This window comes from Peromyscus maniculatus, chromosome 15, assembly GCF_049852395.1.
Source record: "Peromyscus maniculatus bairdii isolate BWxNUB_F1_BW_parent chromosome 15, HU_Pman_BW_mat_3.1, whole genome shotgun sequence".
NCBI classification, from domain to species: Eukaryota; Metazoa; Chordata; class Mammalia; order Rodentia; family Cricetidae; genus Peromyscus; species Peromyscus maniculatus.
This window is the reverse complement of record NC_134866.1, coordinates 38511341-38531828: the sequence shown is the minus strand read 5'-3', so window position 1 is coordinate 38531828 and position 20488 is coordinate 38511341. Positions and strand designations below refer to the sequence as shown.

The window sequence follows — 20488 nt, the reverse complement described above, 5'->3', positions numbered from 1 at the left end:
AACCCTGTCTCGGAAAAACCAAAAAAACAAAAAAAGAATAAGCTCAACAGACTTTCGTCCTGGTACTCCATCATCCTGCCTCAGCTCTTTTCTCTTTTTTTTCTGAGTGGTTGGAAGAGCGGAAGCAGGCCTGGACTGGTAGGTAGAGCTAGAGGCACAGAGATCCTGGTGAGGATGGCTTCTAAGTAAGAGGACAGATCAGGGTGGGAGGTTAGGCTTAACACGGTGAAGAAGATGCTCCTGCAAAGATTAGCTCACCCCTGGTCTCAGAGCTGAGCAAGGTGACGAGGGCAACTGAACAGGGACAGGTAGTATCTCACCCATGCTTCAGGACAGACCAGCACAGAGGGGCAGCTCTGGGGGCTGGTGGGACAGATGTGGCAGCTGCAGGGGGTTGTTGGTTATATACACAGGAACTGATCAGGTAAGGAAATCTATCAAGGAAAGCAGGGTGCAGGGTTTTCTGTTAGGGAAGGAAGAAAATAAAGATGAGCGGGACAGGGGAAAACTTTTGTGATGTTATCAGTGTGAATTCATGATTAAAAATGTTTCTTTGTGCCGCATATGTGTGTGTGTGTGTGTGTGTGTGTGTGTGTGTGTGTGTGTGTGTGTGTGATAAAATATGTAGGTATATATTATATATAATGTGCATATTGTATATGTGTGTACTTCTTGTCACAAGAATGTTGTATGTGTGTGTTTGAGTTTGCATACACATATTAGTATATTAGTAGTTCTGTCCACTCACTTCTTTGTTTCTTTTTTTTTTTTTGTGTGTTTCAAGACAGGGTTTCTATGTAGCCCTGGCTATCGTGGAACTCACTCTGTACACCAGGCTTGCCTCAAACTCAGAGATCCGCCTGCCTCTGCCTGCCTCCCAAGTGTTGGGACTAAAGATGCTTGCCACACTGCCTGGCACATGTCCACTGATTTCCAAGCAGTAAGTATATTTAACACCTAGGTGTTGGCTTCAGGCTCTATTCATTTTATTAAAATTGGAGAAATGGCTGGTTTCTCCAATGAGAGGAGAAGTGTGTAAACCTGGGACATCCTCCACCAGAGAACAGTAAAGTATTCAAAGAATGGTGAGCTACGTCAGAAAGAGTCAGGAGCCAGTTTAAGGGGTTCACACAGAACAGAGCTGGGAAAAACTGAGCATCCAAATAAAAAATAGTAATAGGTGGTGATGACGACGATTAGATGAGAAGGTCTTGCTTTGATTTTTTATTTTGTTTCCTTGTACTGTCTGGTCTGATAGATAGTATGGTGAAAAGCACTATCTCTGACATTGCTGCCAGCCGGGAGTGCCTGTCCCAAATCTAATCCTGTTACAATAGACCTGGATGTTGCCAAGGATCAAGGTCGAAGATGTCACGTAAGACCAGAGCTGTTGCAGTGAAGGAGAATGGAGGGACCGGCAGCGGATGGCAGCATGTGCTTCTGAGCTGGCCCTTCTGCAGAGATGTACATCAGAGAGAGACTTAGAAGGGGTGTGGCATGAGCTGACCATGCAGATGTGGCAGCTTCCCTATTTTAGGGGAGCCTGGGATGATGTGGGGTGTCTCCATTCCAGGAAACACTCAGGAATGTCTGAGTTTTTCCACATCAGCAGTGGAACTTTCACATAGATCAGGGGGAGAAATGCCAGTTTTTGACATTTCACCTAAACCTGAGATTGTTTGAAGAAAAAACAAAATTAGCTCAGCTTTTTCAGAGAAAACTTGACTGGCCACAGGCGTTCCATTCAAACCGTAGTTGAGAACTGGTCACCCGTGTGTTTGGTTCCATTTTTAAATTGATGTGTATGTGCTTACCTGGGTGTGATTAGACACACCACTAGGTGCTGGTGGAGGCCAGAAGGGTGCATTGTATTCCTTGGAACTCGAGTGACAGGTGCTTGTGACCCACTTGGTGTGTGTGCTGGGAACTGAGCCCTGGTCCTCTGTAGGACTAGTAAGTTATCTTAACTACTGAGCTGCCCCTCCAACTCCTGGTACTATTTTTTAAAGAACATGTACACAGAAATAGTTAGATGTGTGATGAGGCTTCCTTCCTTCCTCTCTCCCTCCCTCCCTCCCTCCCTCTCTCTCTTTCTTTCTTTCTTTCTTCCTTCCTCCCTTTCTTCTTGTAATTCCTTGAACTACTCTTATGCTGCTGGCTTCTCATATTTTGCGATAATAACCAACCCTGCAATAATGGACAACCTTGTGACTGAACAACTTAGCACACATACACTAACATAGACGGGAAAGAAAAGAATCCTTGACAACATTTTGTTAAACAGAAACTCCTTAAGGTACCATCATCATTCAGGCGTAACAGAATAATATCCTGTAATGTTGTTATAGGAATGAGAGACATTATCTTTAAAGATGGTGCTGTTCGTTTTATTGAACACATTTTTTTTTTCTGTTTTTAAAGTTACTGAGGTTAGCATAACGAATGTATCCCTCCTAATCCCCAAACACAGTCTTCTCTGGTTTTGTTTTGTTTTTTTGAGGGAGGGTTTTGGATGTCTGTGGTTGGCCTTAGACTCACTGTGCAGCCAAGGATGAATTTGAATTCCTCATCCCCTGCCACCACCTCCCAAGCGCCGAGATTACAGGCGTGTACCGTCACATCCAGGCCAAGATAAAATCTTTTTTGGGCCTTCCAGTTACACAAGCTAGGAAGCCTGAAAGGGAATTTGGATTGGTCTTAATGCTCACAGTGCCTTTGTCTTATCTAGGGGCAAGGAGCAAGCCATAGCTCTGGTTTCTTGTTTCACACTTGAGTGATCCCCTCAGCAATGAGTTTTCTTCCTAAAAAGATCCTCAAAGGAGACCCAGGGCAGGAGGCTGTTAGTCACCTGTGAATGCTGGCGTGATTATCTGTGCTTTGAAGTATTTGTGTGTAAACTGTGCCGAACAGGACCACAGGGTTACAGGAATGTTTGTAGATTATAAAAAGCAGACCTACTGGATGGAGAATGGGATTTGAGGATGTATCTACTCAGCCAAGGTTTAGGGGTCTTTGCGCCATTTCCTTTTTGGTCTGAATAATGCTTGGTTGTAAGGAGTGTTATTATGGAATGCTTTAGGAGGTCATGTAAAAGTACACGTTGTGCTTGTCATTTAGAGTTTTAAAAAAACTCAAAGATAAAAGGCCTTTCAGTAATTCTCATATTATCTGAAATATACTAGTTACCTGCCTGGAATGTTCTTTGTCTGTGACTTTAAAGGTTTACTTATAAATGATTCCATCAGGACAACACATTTCATGTTCTTGGCAGCTCTTTATTTTCTTAACAAGCTCTGGAATATGTCCACAACTCCAAGTATCCCCACACACCGCCCCCACTTCTTTCCCTTCTACTGTAGTGATAAAAGGGGATAGGAATACTAGATACCTAGAACCCGGAAATGTAACTCCAAATGTATTACTCATGAGCAGGATTTTACCTGATAATAAGGTGTTTTAAAGCTGTAGGTAAGCCATAATATTGCAGTCCTGTAGTTAAATATTTTATTACCTTCATGAAGAAATACACTGATTTTTCACACTTAAGATTTATCACTAGTAAGCCGGGCGGCGGTGGTGCACGCCTTTAATCCCAGCACTCGGGAGGCAGAGGCAAGGGGGATCTCTGTGAGTTCGAGGCCAGCCTGGTCTACAGAGCGAGATCCAGGACAGGCATCAAAACTACACAGAGAAACCCTGTCTCGAAAAACCATTAAAAAAAAAGATTTATCACCAGTTTATCTTACCTGTTCGTAAGTTGTAGTGTTTTATAATTGTGTCAGAATGCTAAAATGAAGATTTATTAAAATAATCTTAAGCATGCATATTGATAGTAATTGAGACAAAGAATAATATTTACTTTAATAAGGACTTAGAACTTCTTTTTTGCAGTCTTGTGGATTGAGCAGTGCAGGGTCATGTTCATGTTAGACAAATGCTCTGCCCTAGTGATGCCATTTTAAACATAAAGTGTTAAGTCCAAAATATTCAAACATAATGAGAAGGGCCTACGAGACGGCTCTGCAGTTAAGAGAAATGTAATAATCCAGAGGAACAGAGGAACCGCTCTGTTCCCAGCACCTGCCTGGCAGCTCATGACCACCTATTTGCTCAATGGGACCTGACGCCCCCTTCTGGCCTCCACAGGCTCCTGCATGCATGTGGTACACATAGCTGCACAAGCACACGTACATGCAAATAAACTTGGAAAAAATCTAGAGAAGAGCCGAGTGGTGGCGCACGCCTTTAATCCCAGCACTTGGGAGGCAGAGCCAGGCGGATCTCTGTGAGTTCGAGGCCAGCCTGGGGTACAGAGTGAGATCCAGGAAAGTTGCAAAGCTACACAGAAAAACCCTGTCTGGAACCGCCCCCCCTCCAAAAAAAAAATCTAGGGTTTTGCACATGCATAGGAAGTAATATACAATTGACATGTTTCTCAGCCCTCTTTCTATCTGTTATTTTGAGGCAGTATCTCACGGAGTTGCCCAGGCAGGCCTTTGATTTGCAATCCTCCTGCCTCAGCCTCCTGAGTAACTGCAAAGATTGCAGGCCCAGCTTAGAGGAAGTAGGTATTCTTATACAGAAGCTGTACTCGGGTGTTTCCTTACTTAAATAAAAACAGTTCTTAAGACTCCACCCCATTTTCTAGCATTTCTTCTTTCTTACACCCCTTCCAGTCTGCTTCTTTTAAACAATGCACAAAGTGAAGTATGCGAAACAGTAGTTATTAGAAGACACTATAACATTTATTTCATTTGGTAGTGGTACCACCATGAATTATAAGGCCCTCTGGGAAGAGCTATTTTAAAATGTAATGGAAACCGTCTTTCCCGTTGAGTAACAACAATAGGTTGAAAGTGAGGTTGCCACTCAGTGCTGGGATAAGAATCTTCATGCACCATCTCCCGTCGGAGGGAGGAAGCAAAATCCTCCAATCTCGGCAGCAACCCCTGCTTGTTATTCTTTTGTGTTGTTATTTTGCCACTACCTGTCAGAGACGGCCAGGTGGCAACTGTCCAGAGATGATTAAGAAAGGGGTGATTATAATGCCTTGAAGAATGCAAGTTTTGAACTTGGCACCATCACTTGGTATTTATGAGACTTTTCCTAGTCCCCTCCCCTACTTTCTCTTAAGACCCGAGGTGAACAGTGGAGACCTTGTCATCAAAGCCCTGAGCTATCATCAATCAATCACACTTTGATACGTCCAGTCTCAAGCCCCACTGGCCCATCTTGTCTTGGGACAGGCAGTTCCTGCATCTTCCTTTTCTATTTCTTGTTGTGACTCAGCCTAATCCTTTCAGGGACGAACCTGAACCACATCTGTCCGAGGCTTCCCCTGTCCATTGCTTTTGCATACACATGCTTGCTAAATCAGCCCCTCACTGCCAGCTGTCCTTATGTAGAAGCAGGAAGGATTACAAGTCTCACTTTTTTGCTTACAGAGTATCTTGTCCAAAGAACTCGCTTTTACTAGTCAAGCGTCTCCTCGCCTGCTTTTATACTCACAAAATAGCATAGCATTTGTTCACGCTGCTTCTTGAAGGAATTCTTTTGCATGTTCAGTGGGAAGGAGAGCCCGATAAAGATTGGTGCTTTAGCTGGGCGGTGGTAGAGCACACCTTTAATCCCAACACTCCAGAGGCAGAGGCAGGTGGGATCTCTGAGAGTTCAAGACCAGCCTGGTCTACACAGTGAGTTCCAGGTCAGCCAGGGCTGTTACACAGAGAAACCCTGTCTTCAAAAACCAGAATAAAATAATAAAGAGATTGATGCTTTAACGAAGATGTGGTGTTAGCCTCAGCTAGTGTCAGGGTCACAGATCTGAGTATGTTTAAGAAATGACCCAAACAGCTAGCATATTCTGGAACTCTCTCCAGGTTATCTTGCATCAGGTGGCTTGTTTTTCCTTCTCTTATTCTTTCAGCTGCTGTGAACTGAGATTTTGATCAACTTCAGCCTTTGAATCCTCTTCCTCTCTTGGTTCTATTGTTGACCCAGATAGGTTCTTCCATAGTTGGTCCCTTGAGATGAGGAAAGGAAACGTCTCCATCCCTGATCTACAGTGACCTTTACCTTCATGCCCTTTCCAAAGTCAGGCTTACCTTCTGTAGATCTGTGCAAACTCGTGTGAAAGACCCAAGCTCCTGACAGTTAATACCAGGAATAAGTGTTTCTCTGAAATTTTAATGACTCCATCAAGTGTGGCCCAAACAGCTACTTTATCATCCATTAGCTTTTAGGGATCCCGTTGACCCCACTTCCTACTCTTTGTCAGCACACACTGTATACCAGGTACTTCTGTCCTTACTTAAGTGGAGTCGGGATGAAAATGACCCAAGGCACTTTTTCTTCGGCTGTTGTCACTCTCCTATGATTAATAGTATGAATGATAATAACCACCACCAGAATGAGTGGTATCTGACCATCTGAAAAAGGTCCCGTTCCTGTTTCAGGAATAGGGCGTTTGATGTGAAATCTCACAGTAGTCAGCTAGGCCGGGAAAGGAGGGCTTCCAAATCCGGGGGTGTAGACTTTGCAGCATTCAAGATCAGATGGCAGTCACGATAGCTCTTTTCTACCCACTTTTCCCTCCCTAACCCGCACTGAGTGAGTGGCATCTGCCTCGGACTTAAAGTATTATTTCTTTAATATAATCTTTATATGAGTTATTCCCAAGAGTGGGAATAATTTTTATTAGGAAAAGAATGTTGACCAGATGCTTTTAGCATATATATATATATTCACACACACACACACACACACACACACACACACACACACACACACACACACACAGTACGCACATCCAAACTCAGGTCACCAGGCTGGGCAGCAAGCACCTTTACCCACTCAGCTATCGGGCCAGCTCCAAGCTGGTTTTTAAATAGTCATCTAGTCTTGGTGAGGAGATCTGAAATGTAACTGCATGTACTTTGTCTTGCAGATTCATCTTTCACAAGTCTACCTGTTCGAGAAGAAATGATGGCAAAATACTCAAACCTTTCCTTGGAGAGCCATAATATATCATGGACAGGTAAGTGGGTCACATCCCAAATAGTAAAACGCCAAAATAAGTTTTTAAAAGGCTTTAAACTAAGTCACTGCTTTGGTCCTTCCCAGGTTTGGTTTTCTTTTTGGTTTTTCGAGATAGGGTTTCTCTGTGTAACCCTGGCTGTCCTGGAACTCCCTCTATAGACCAGGCTGGCCTCAAACTCACAGAGATCCGCCTGCCTCTGGGATTAAAGGCGTGCTCTACGGGCCCAGCTTTGGTTTTCAGTATGTGAAATGATTACAGAACTTTTAAATTAGTAAAAGTGGTCTGCTCCGGTAGCAACATCAAAACAACACATTTAGAATCTAAACTCTTTCATTCAGCCTGTTTATTACTTTAGTAACGAGCATTCTACTATTCCCCCCCCCCCACACACACACACCCATAGGTAGTTTACTGTTTCCCTAGTCTTGAACTGTTTCTTACTTTGTTTCATGTGACCAGAAAGTGTGTGGGGTAGATTTTCCAAGCCAATGTCTGTGAAATGTGTGTGCTGAGTATTTTAATGGAACATTTTTAAAAAACTTCATGCAGCTCTTGTTTATTCCCAGATGCTTCCATTCCAGCATTTGGAATTTATTCTTGTAAAAGTCAGTTCCATATTCCTGTGTCATTACTCTTTGTTTTGTGCGTATTCTACTTGTTGGTTGCCTCTATGAGATGAATCGATTATTTAAGGGGGGCACAGGGGAGAATCTCAGTTTGCAAATTATTTGGCTAGGCTGGCCAAGTGGATTACAGGACACAGGTCTGACTCAGCACAGCCTGGAGCCTGGAAATCAAGGATTAATGCTCAGGGCCACAACAAGAAATACCTCATTAACTAATATTGTGTTCAGTATTTACCTAACCTGCAGAAGATTTAACTCTTAGCTACTCTTTATTCTAATCGTTCAACTGAAACCAGATTCCTGCTCCCTATGAAAGGACCAATTGTTCACAGTTGCCCATTGTTTGTTACCTTGATTTGTGCACACAGCATTCTGGCTTTGACCTTCCTAGTAGCCTCTGCACTTCATGTTGTCCAAGTCTGAACCAGCACCAAAGTGTGTCTTAAGAACCGGCGCCGCGGCCCGTTTATGACTTCTGTGGACTCAGTTGTTTGTCCATTCTCCCCCTTAGAGCTCCGGCTAGTCAGCCTGGCTTCCCCATCAAAGAAAGCCTTGTTTGACATCGAGACACTTGAAGATTTGGAGTCTGAAGCTTTTCTTCTGTTGCAACAGTTGTTAGGAAATAAAGCCTTTCTAAAGGTCTGAATTGGTGTTTATTTAAGGAGAGCAAAGACATGATTCTGAGCTGTGGTGGCGTTTTCATGGAGTCTTTTGGGAAACTTTGGTTGCCATCCTGTCAAAAATTCTCCTGTTGGGAGCTGTAGTTACTGGTCCATGGAATTTAAATTTGAACCATAGGCATTTTCTTACTGCCAGGCCTTTTATTTATTTATTTATTTATTTATTTATTTATTTATTTATTTATTTATTTATTTATTTAAAAGACTGTGGCTCATGAAAATTGATCGTAAACTTCCCTGGTCTCACCTCCCAAGTGCTGGCATGACAGGTGTGGGCCACCATCCCTAACTACTGGTCCGACTTCGTGTTTTCCATGAATGGTCCATTTTGCCAATAATGATTTCAGCATCACCCTTGTTTATAAATAGTACTCATGGCATCTCCCTATTGCTGGTTTCCTGTTTTCACTTTCCCGCTGGACATTTTGGAAGTTGACATTTCTATTAGGTTAATTTTTTTTTTTTTTTTTTTTTTTTTTGAGAGAGAATCAACCTTAGTTACAAATCCTGGATCAGAAGGATGGCTTTGGCTGCACTCAATAAATTTATTTAGTGAGAAAGGGAGACGTGGGCCCTATGCCTGGAAGAAGGAGAAAGCATGGCCTTTGGTTTAAAACAGATCAACAGCAAAAAAACTAGTTGTTTACTTTTTTTAACACAAAAAAATTATTATTTACTTGAGAAACTCTTCCATGGTGTTGACTGTGTGCCATGTGTAATTTTTTTTTTCTTTATAGGTTTTATACTTCATAACAATTCTTGGAGGTGAGCGCTGTTGTTATTCCAGTTTGTAGTTGAATACAGAGACATACAAAGAGATTGAGTGGACAGACCAAAATCCCAAATGGGAATTGGGTTTTGCACCCAGGCAGTCTGGCGCCAGAGTCTGCTGGGCCAAATAACTTCTTAATGCCAGATTATTCATTTCTTTTAGCAGTATTGCTATGACAACTATGCCTGTTTGAAGGTGAATGATAGAGTAGCTTTGGGGTGATATATTCAAAATCTATGAAAATAGGGTCATATTAAATGCTTTAACCCCAACTAGGTTAATTGTAGAGAGTGTGTTTCTGAGTAGCAGGTTTGTGGAAGTATAATAGATGTTACTAAGGAGGGAAAAGTCTCTCCCCCTCTCTGTGTCGTCATCGGGCTTTTAAAAGCTATCTTTTGATAATGGACTACTGGGCGGTCATTGTTTCCCTGGCTGCAATTAGAATGTTTCTATATTGTTACTTTCAGTGTTTTCTCTTTTCCGCTGCAAATTGTACTGTTTAGGGTATGGGTGTTGTGGCTTCAACAATGAGAAGAAAATCAAAACATCAGCTGGCCACTTTCTTGATCAGCCTGGTGGCGGCTGAGGTGAGCTTTCTACATTGTTGACCCAACCCACGTCGTGTTTACCAGCTGAGGTGTGAGCAGCTGACCTGGCATGGTCCCCAGGGGCGAAGGAGGAAGCAGAAGCAGAAGTCCAGGAGGTGCACATATGCTAATCTAGCTGCCGCCGTCAGGTTTGGTAATGTCACCGGAGATGAGGAAATACAACCCTGTTGCCTAGCCACAGGCAGGCAGGACCTCTCGGGTTGGAGGGTCAGGAGCAGAGGACGCATCTGGTCTCTCCAGGATCGCTTGCCGCAGGGAAGATCCTAGTCTACTTTAATGGCCTGAAGCTGTTCATGGTATTTTTTGAATCTGGTCTTTCATGGATGGCATAAAGACTGGTGATGTACAAAGAAGAAAATGTGAGTGAGCATTAACATTCACAGTGAGGGAAGAGGAAACAGGACATAGCTCCTCCTTCGTAGCAAATGCCCAGGGCAGCAGCAGCCGGCAGCTCTTGGCCTTTAACTGTGGTCTCGGTAGCAGAAATACTGATGTTTTTGGACTGGATGGTTCTTGGTTGCATGGGGAGGGCTGTTTGCGGCATTGTAGGATGGATAGTGGCATCCTAGGCCTTTATGTTCAAGATGTGAGGCTGTATGTTCATGGGGAACAAATTTGTCCTTTTGCCTGTAAAAGAGCGTAGTTCTGTGTCTCGCCTAGCTTCTTGTCACTACAGTGGAATTCCTGAAGCAGGCTACTCCTGAAGAGATTGGTTTAGTCAAAGGTGCCCACAGGAGATGTTGAAGCCCTGTGGGAGGAAGCATTGTTGTGTCTTGAAACCCAAGGCAGGGAGAGAGAGCTCTGTGGGACCAGGCTGGCTGCTTGGTCAAGAGCTACCTGATTTCATGGTAGGGGCCCTAGTGACCTGAGGACCACAGATTAAGTCCCACCTCTTTTGTTCTTTGAGACAGGGTTTCTCTGTGCAGCCCTGGCTGTCCTGGAACTTGCTCTGTAGATCAGGCTGGCCTCAAACTCAGAGATCCACCTGCTTCTGCCTCCTGAGTGCTGGACCATGTCTCCAGCACGTGGACCTTTGGGCTGACATCCCACATCGAAGCTATAGCACCCTGAAGCTCTTTTATAACTGCATTATGGGACGACACATGATTTAAACATCACAGCGTTGTGAACGGTTAATAAAGCTTCTCATCAGGAAATTAGATGGCAGAGCTAACAGGCACAGGGCATAGCATAAGAGGGCCAGTGAGCAGGGCCAGTCACAATCCCACCTCCTCCCTCCTCCTTCTGGTGTTCAAATCCTGTCTTTCTTTGAGAATTTAGTCAAAAGCCATATCTTCGGGAAAACAGAGAAGTGCAGATTCTGTGGGCCTAATAGGCATTTATTGTTTTCGTTTTGCAACAGTGAGTTCATTTTTAAAACATTTTATCCAGCAGTATAGTAAATTCAAGGTTGTGAGCTCCCTTCTGACACTGGTAGGCATGTCTGAAATGTAGTAGCTGTCCTAAGTATACACTAAGTGCACGGGAAAGAAAACACAAGCTCCCCTGCAAAAAGAAAGAAAAAAAAAAAGTCAATGACCAGGGCATTACACTTGCAAATTCATGTTCTCTTGTTTCCTTGTGTTCTGGACATGATGCTTCAGTTTTTAGAGTCATACAGAGAGAGACACAGCTGTGACCACACAAAGGTAGGAGTAGACGTCTCAGAAAGCTAATTTTCCCTGGTGACACACAGTGGAAGATTTGACCTAAGGGAAAGAGCATCAGCTGATGGCACAGAGGGAGGATGAGTTGGCTTCTTCATTTTAGCTCCGTTCAGCGTTACAATCACAAGGCTCCGATCACTGCCAAAGAGAGGAAAATACAAAAGAAGTCCCCCAAAGCCTCCCAAAGCCCCCTGACTATTTGTAGACGTGAACCCACCTCAGAGAGGTTTGAGGTGCAAATTTCTAGTAGTTGTACCACCTGGGTGCCTCCACGCTGAGAACGAACACGGAAGGAGCCCTTGCAGGTGTCTTCCCCAGGAAAGCAATGCAGAACACGGTAGGAAGGCTGCATCCTGCGCCCAGGCTGTGCATCGAATGCTGAGAATGTGGCACCGGGCATGCAAAGAGCTTCAGAGCACTCCTAGCATACTCCACCAAGGAGCAGTAGGCTTAGCCACCGCCGACCCACACTGCACCGATACTCTGTGGAGACACAAGAGAGGAACTGTTGGAAATGGAAGAGGCACGGGCCAGGTGTTGGCGGCGGCGGCGGCGGCGGCGGCGGCGGCGGCGGCGGCGGCGGCGGCGGCGGCGGCGCACGCCTTTAATCCCAGCACTCGGGGATCTCTGTGAGTTCCAGGCCAGCCTGGTCTATAGAGCAAGATCCAGGAAAGGCACAAAGCTACACAGAGAAACCCTGTCTGGGGGGTGGGGAGGGATGGATGGAAGAGACATGTGTTTTGTCTTTCAACAGGAGTTCTTGGTGATCTAGCCATAGCACACATCTGCTGTTAGACTGTTTCTTTACTTGTACAAACAGTATTAGTGGACTAGTTGGTTAGGATATTTTCTCTTGGGGAGCTTGCTCGCATACGTTTTTCTGTTATAAATCATGTCACAGCGAACACCCTACAGACAACTCCCGGGGTATAGCTTTGCATGCTTTTCATAACGAATACTGTGAAGCAGAATTACTGCGTTAGAAATGATGTGCCCTTCTGATAGAGACTGAGAAATTCTCCTCCGGAGTCGCCGAACAGCTTGTTCCTTTCCGCACCCACGTGTGAGCCTAGCTGTCCCTGTGTCGTCACTAACACGAGATACTATCAGACTCTTTGAACTTGGTTCTTTGTGAGCGGTAAAGTTGAAGCACTGTTTTAACTGGCGTTTTGGCAATAACATTTTGGATTGAGCCAGTCCTCTCTGAGGTGGGCTTGTGCCTATGAATCATCAGGGGACTTTGGGGAGCTTTGGGAGACTTTTGTAGTTTACTCTCTTTAACTGGCAGTGATCGGAGCCAAAATGAAGAAGCCAACTCATCCTCCCTTTGTGCTGTCGGTTTTTGTTCATGCCTATGTATATTTGTCTATTAATGTCTTTTATTAATTTTGCTATTCTTAAAATTTGATAGAAAAGAGGGAGGAATACAGAATTATTTCTGTGTATGCTTTTTGTAAAAGTTAATATTTATGCATAGTTTTTTTTCTGTGTGTGTGTGTGTGTGTGTGTGTGTGTGCACATTTGCACATGGAAATCAGAGGTCGATGTTGACTGGCTTCCTTGAACTTTCTCCACCTTATTTTTATTTTATTATATTTTTAATATATTTTTTATAATTTATTTATCTTTATTTTATGTGCATTGGTGTCTTTGCCTGCATGTATGTCTATGTGAGAGTGTCAGGTCCCCTGGAACTGGAGTTACAGACAGATGTGAACTGCCATGTAGGTGCTGGGAATTGAACCCAGGCCCTTTGGAAAAGCAGTCAGTGCTCCTAACTGCTGAGCCATCTCTCCAGCCCTTCATTTTTAATATTTATGGGTGTTTACCTGCATGTATGTCTCTTCAGCATGTATGTCTCTCCTGGTGCTGGTAGAGACCAGAAGAGGGCATTGGATCCCCTGGAACAAGAGTTGCAGACAGTTGAGCCACTGTGTGAGTGCTGGGAATTGAACCTGGGCCTACTGGAAAAGCAAGAAGTGCTCTTAAGAGCTGAGCCCTCTCTCCAGCCCCTTTCTACCCTCTTTTTGAGACAGGATTTCTCACCGAGCCTGGATCTTACTAATTGGCTTGATTGGCTGGACATGAAGCCCCAGGACCTTCCTGTTTCTCTCTCCCCAGCCTGAGGACTAGCAGCATGTCCCACTGCACGCGGTTTTTTTTTTTTTTTTTTTTTTTTAATTTGGGTAGTAGGAACTCAAGCTCAGGTCTTAATCCTTGCACAGCAAGCACCATACAGACTCAGAGGCTTTTTTCCCCACCTAGTAATTTTTGTAGTCAAGTTCCTGTAGACATTTCACCTGTTGCCTTCATAGTTTTTACCCTTCACTTCAAACTTTTTTAAAAACTTCTACATTTATTAATGTGCATGTGTTCATGCATACATGTGCACATGTGAGTGCCACAGAGTACATGCAGAAGTCAAGGACAACTTGGAGTGTTTCCGGGTGCTGTAACATAGCAGACTGAGCAAGCTGAGCCTGTCATGGGGAGCAAGCCAGTAAGCGGCACTCCTCCGGTCTCTGCTTCAACAGTTCCTGCTTTTAGAGTTCCTGCCCTGACTTACTGTGATCAGGACACGAAAGCCAGATAAACTCTTTCCTCCCCAGGCTGCATTTGGTCATGGTGTCTACTACAGCGTAGACAGCAACCTGAGAGAAATAACTAAATATCTAAATAACTGAAGTAATCTAAAAGCAAAAGAAAAAAGAGAGACAGAGAGAGAAAGAAAGCAATCTAAGGCAGTGTGCAAACAAAATGTCCCGTCAAGGTAGAGAAGGTTGGAGTAGATAAGAAATTGGAGACACCTTAGTGGCATGGAGATTCCTGTTTTGTAAATGAAAAGAGAGGGGAATGTGTTTAAGAATGACTTCCAGTTCCAGGACAAAGAGTGGGATGGCCCAGGCTCTCCTGGTACAGAGACAGGCTGTGCTGTTCTCAGCCCTGGATGGAAACCTATTAGGTTACAGACCGTCTGCCTCCCACACTTTCTTCCCCAGAAACCTTGCCGTGGCTCCCCTCCCCTCTGGACACTTTCTCCCTGGACAGAGTGAGTTGACAAAGCTTGCCTGGCCCTGCAGTCTCCCTCCTCTGCAGAAGGTGGAACCCTTGGAACTCTCTGCCCAACTTGCAGGAAAACTCAACAGAAGTCATACCTAGCAGCTGTTTAACCATGCTCATAATGTGTGTGTGTGTGTGTGTGTGTGTGTGTGTGTGTGTGTGTGTGCGCGTGCGTGCGTGCGTGCGTGTGTGTGTGTGTGTGTGTGTGTGTGTGTGTATGAATCTCACTTTCTGAGTTTCTAGGACTTTCTCAGTTTTGGTGGCTTCTGAAGTCCTTTTTTAAAGAAAATAATTAGTTAATTTTGTTTTTTTTTTTGAGACAGGGTTTCTCTGTGTATCCCTGGCTGTCATGGAACTTGCTCTGTAGACCAGGCTGGCCTTGAACTCATAGAGATCCATTTGCCTCTGCCTCCCAAGTACTGGGGTTAAAGGCATTTGCCACCACTCTTTGGCTGACTTCTGAAGTCTTATAAGCTGCCTTGCTCCCTCCAGGAGGTAATGCCTCAGTTTATTGAACTTTTAAAGCATATTTGAAAGCACTATTTTATGTAGCAATTTCCAGTAATATTTTTGAAGATACTGTGTACTAAATGGTCAGAGTAGATGTACCCAACATTCCTCTTAAGATGGCAAGTTGCTGAAAGTTTCTACCAGGACCATATGAATACAAGAGAATATTTAGGCAGCTATAAATTATTACCTTGGATTAATATTAATAATATTATGAATTGTGTTTTTATTTTATTTCTTGTCAGAGATAAATTCTTGGTATGTAGCCTAGGCTGGCCTTAAAATTGTGAATCTCCTGCCTCAGCCTCCAAAGTTCTGCAATCACAGAATTTTTAATGTATTTCAGGAACTGAACACATTTCTACACTCTTAGAGCTGTAGATGTCATGGATGTTTTTGCAAAACTTCAAGTCGGCCGAGATGTGTCACCCTTGTGCAATATTAGGGAAGTTGAAACGTTGTTTCTTAAGCTCACATTCAATTTCCTGGTTAACCCCAAAAGATTTTTTTCAGGGGAGGGGTAGAATTTTCTTTGTAGATTTGATGCTGTGATTCCTTGGCAGGAAGGAAGGCAAGCTGCAAAAAACATCACAGGAAACTGTGAAGTAACAGGTGCAGAGAGTGGCCTGTGAAAGGCCATGCTATAGTTCACACCACGGAAGAACTTTTAGTTGAGAATGTGAATGCCTTAAATGTGTTCATTCCAACCAACGTCAACTATCATTTTGCTCACTTTGGTATATTGCTATACTTTAAGCTTCATTTAGCTTCTGTTATTTCATTTGGCTTCTCGGATTGGAACAGTTTGGTGGAGAAGAAGTTGATATTTTCCTAAGAATTCTGCATCTTTGAGCATTTGTGGGTACTGTTGGTTGGGGGGCGATCTAGACTTAGCCACACTTACATTTGAAGTTGTGTTGTCTCTGTCTTGATGTGTCACCTTGGGTGAGAAAGTCTCCTGTCTACCTCATCTGGGAGAGTGGTGGCTTGCCTCATAGACACTGTCATGAAGACTAACGGATGCGGTCCACGTGCAGCTTCCAGCCCCTCCCAACCAAGCCAGTGAGAGTGAAAGTGCTTACACAGCATGCTCCACCGCAGCATTACTGCCTTTTGTCGACTTCCGGTGTATCAGCCCGTTTTGACAACAAAAGGAGGACCTGAGGCAAGGAAACTGGGGGGGCGGGCTCAGGATATAGTTGGTGGTAGAAACTTTGCCTAGCAGCCTTGGGTGTACAAGGACCAAGATGGCTCTTCAGTAAAACACACACACACACACACACACACACACGTGCACTCACACGCACACCACCCTGAACAACCCCAAACAAACAAATAAAAACTAAACTAAAACAACAATTGCTATCCATTACAGAGATCCTTTGCTTCGAAAATGAAAGGTATCTAATCAATGGATAGTGATTTTTTTTTTTTTTTTTTTTTTTTTTTTTTTTTTTTTTTGCTATGCCAAAATCCCTGACAAAAGTGACTAGAAATGTTTATTTTGGCTCACAGCTTGAGGGTCCAGACTCACATGGTGGAGAAGGCATGCAGGCTGTTCACGTTGTATCTGTAGTCAGAAAGCAGCGCTTGGGCCACTCTAGGAAAGACAGGGTTTGAAGTTCCTTTGGATATCAGCTTTAGATGCTTAGAGAGCATGCGGAACCCTGGGTCAATGATCAAGAATGACCTTTTGAGTGGAACTCTGTCTTTCAAATAAAATGTCTTAAGGGTATTAGAGGTTAATCATTGAACTCAGCACAAGAGTGCCAGCCAAACTGAGAAGTGAAGGGGCCAGAAAGCAAAATCCCCCAGAGCTTGGATACGTAAGGAGCCATTGAAAGGACTTGGTTTGCCAGGCATGTGTTAAAGTTAAGTTGGGAGTTTCAGAGAATGGCAGACCTTGGCGATATCTGATGTTTTGCAGACAACAGATATGATGAATTGAACTTTGGGGGACTGAGAGATGGCTCAGCAGTTAAGAGCACATGCTGGTCTTCTAGAGAGAGGGCCCTGCCTGGTTCAATTCCCAGCACCCAGATGGCAGTTTACAACTGTTTCTAACTCCAGTTCCAGGGGACCCATCATCCTCTTCTGGCCTCAGAGGGTACCGCACACACTTACCGTATGCATACATACATGTACGTAAAGCGCTCATACACAAAAACTAAAAATGTGAGCTTTGGGGGAAAATCATTAAGTTAAATAATTTAGCTATTAAATTTTAAAAAAATTATGCATTCAATGTGTATGTTTGTGTGCATACCATGTGGTGTGGGTCAGAGGACAATTTGTGGGAGTTTTCATCCCTTCTACCATGTGGTACTGAAGCTATATGGGCCATCTTGCTGATGCTAGGCTATTTTTAATGTCAGAAAGAACATTTTGTGCAGTATAAGATGACAGAATACACAGCACTGAGAGAAATATAGGGAAAAAAAACCCAGACAGAATAGCTCATTTTTGAAGAAATTGACAGAGGGTAAAGTTTTACTAAGACAACTCAATTTTGAGAGTACCCAGAGCTACATGTGAGACAAATGTATAGACAACAGAATCTCAAAACTAAATCTAGTTGACCTCGAAATACCTTCTCATTACCAGTCCCTACTAAAATTTGGGTATGTAGGTGGCTCTCAGCAGATATGTAGGAATGTGAAAATTCCTTCAATTTTATGTACTTCGTTTCCCCTTATATAATTTGACCATTCTTAAGGCCTTTCAGTACCTGGGAGAGGTGTGAGTTCAGTTCAGCAATTTCGCAGTTAAATAACGGTTATTTCTCCAGTGTTCTCACAAAGCCCTTCCCTCCGACTATGCTCAGGCTACGCTCGGGCTACCCATCTCCATTTGCAAGCTCCATCCCTGGTACTACTTAAGAAAGCACTTTGCGGAGTTTTAAGTGTAGTTAAATGTCCTCAGGTACCTCACCTAAAATTCTGTTTTTCTTATCTTTGGCTCTGCAATCCTTAAGAATGAACTAGAAGGGGGCTGGAGAGATGGCTCAGAGGTTAAGAGCACCGACTGCTCTTCCAGAGGCCCTGAGTTTAACTCCCAGCACCCACATGGTGGCTCACAACCATCTGTAATGGGATCTGGCGCCCTCTTCTGTGTACATAATAAATAAATAAATCTTTAAAAAAAAAAAAAAAAAGAATGAACTAGAAGGTTTGGGAAATTAGTTCACATAATGGGTCCTCTCCTTCAGACTGTCACTGTTCTGTGTAGACGCTTCCTTGTTTTTCTATGACGTTGCATTTCCCAAGTACAGTAAATAGGACACCCCCAAGTACAATATTTAGCTTTTGTGGAGTGTGAGTTCCAGACAGGGTTTCTCTGTTTAGCACTGGCTGTCCTGGAACTCACATACTATTTAGCTTTAAAAAAAAATTTTTTTTATTCTTTTTTTTTTTTTTTATAAGGTATGCATCACCCCAGCTTTCCGAAACCTATTGCTTCTCCCATTTTTAACTTACCTGCAGGAAAGAACCCAATCCTGCATCCTGCAGGAGGTCTTCACAATCTAGATTTCATTGACGGCTCTCCTGGGGTACAGTTTAATAAGCTTTTTGTCTCTACTTCCAGTAACCGGAAATCAGAGAGTCCATTTCAGAACCTTTCCCGTCCCCCTCCAGCTTCCTCCCAGGTGTGGAGGAGTTGGTGGGTGCTCTTACACCGTGGGTCTGGGTCTGAGGTGGCCAGGCTGGCTGATAGAGAACGCCTTGACTGGAGTTCAGTGGGTGTGATTTGCTGAGACTCCACAAGGGGAAAGTTTCCTCTCCCTTTCGTTTGATTAGTTAGTCGCATAGTTAGAAACAAGACACAGGTTTGTTTTGGTATTTTCACTGGAGTGCTCCTACAGGCAAATGGATATCTAAGTGCAACATTACCAACTGGCCACCACGGAGCTCTCCCACACCACTAAATAAACCTTGCCTTGGTCTGAGGTCTTGACTTACTAGCTACAGACTCTGGTCAAGAGTCCTATTTATCTCATCTATGTAGCCAGATTTATGGGTAGGAAGGAAGATCTTTACCTTCTTAAGTTCCTGGAAATCAACCAACCAAAGACAGATTGCTAAAGAAAGAGATAGGTTTAATTATAATTATCGTAGTCACTGGAAAAGAGTGACTTAAGGGAGCAGTTAGGATTTGTATCATGCATAATCTTTTTTGAAGTTAGAAACATTACTTGGTGGAATAATCATACAGCTTACCAGATACAGCGAGATATTTCGGTATGCATATACTGTCAATTTAAAATAACAACTCTGCTTTAAAGGAAATACTTCATCTTTTTTTTTTGAGACAGCTATGAGAGACCATGGTGGCTTAGAATACAGATTCAAGTTACCAGAAATGAAGTATTCCCTGGTGGAAGAAAATATATAAACTTCTGAGGTCACATAACAAAAGAAAGCCATGAGCCAATGTATTTCCTATAACATTGATGGAGCCATCAGCTAGAGACTTATTATCAGAGTGGGGTGGGCGTCTTTGCTAGGATTCTCATGTTACTCTATTCTTAATTTTCAGGTTGGTGGAGACTAGCAGTGGGTCAAGATTCACTGTCCATCTAAGATTTTTATCTAGAAGTCACAGGGCTGCTAGGTCAAATGCAGCGGTGGCTAGTGAGTGGTTACTGAAGGAAATAAAGCTGGCCCCACATAACTTTGCCTTTGGATTTGCAAACTCTACCTGTGCAGATGGACAGATGGTGTTCTAATCAGCCAGAGTCAACTGGTCTAGATGTTCTTCAGTGTGAATATGGCTTCTTAAGAGACCTTTTCACAGTACAGGATAATCGAGTTAGGGTAACTGGCAAATCCGTCCCCACCTCAAACATACGTCATGTTTTGGGAGAATTCAAAATCTGGTAGCCGTTATGAGGTGCACAGTTTCTTGTATCTTGCGATTATCATCTTCACGTATAGAGCATTAGAGTATCTATGCATACATACCACTATACCTGTTAACTGTCCTATGCCCTCCCCTCGCACCCACCCTTCTCAGCCTCTGATAATGCTATTCGTGTTGTTGGATTTTTGCCAACTCGATACAAACTAGAGTGAGGAGAGAGGAGGAACCTCAGTGATGGAGTTGCCAGCTTTGGATTGGCCGGTGGGTGGATCTGGGAGGCATTTTCTTTATTGGTCATTGATATGGGAGATGTTATCTCTGGATAGATGGTACTAGGTTTTATAGGAAAACAAGCTGATCAAGCCCGGAGGAGCAAGCCAGTAAGCAGCATTCCTCTGTGGTCTTTGCTTCAGTTCCTGCCTGGTTCCTACCTTGGCTTCCGTGGAGGATGGATATAATCTATAAGCCAAATGAACCCATTCTTTCCTGAAGTTGCTTTTGGTCAGAAAGTTTTATCCCAGCAACAGAAAGCCAACTGGGATTCTGGTCCACTCTGTTCTTGTATAAAGTTAGCATTTCTCTGGTCTACACAAATAAATGGTTTCAGTTTAAATTCTCGTCCTGGACATTTTGTTTAACATCATTTTCTCCACATTTATGTGTTTA

General features: G+C 43.5%; 1 protein-coding gene across 1 annotated transcript in view; it reads left to right on the top strand.

Moving 5' to 3' along the window:
- Emb (embigin) overlaps positions 1-20488 on the top strand; it is a 52941-nt gene that overhangs the window by 4180 nt on the left and 28273 nt on the right. The window contains exon 2 of the mRNA XM_006984403.4: positions 6947-7036. Within this exon, the coding sequence (XP_006984465.3) occupies positions 6947-7036 (90 nt within the window). The remainder of the gene's footprint in view (positions 1-6946; positions 7037-20488) is intronic.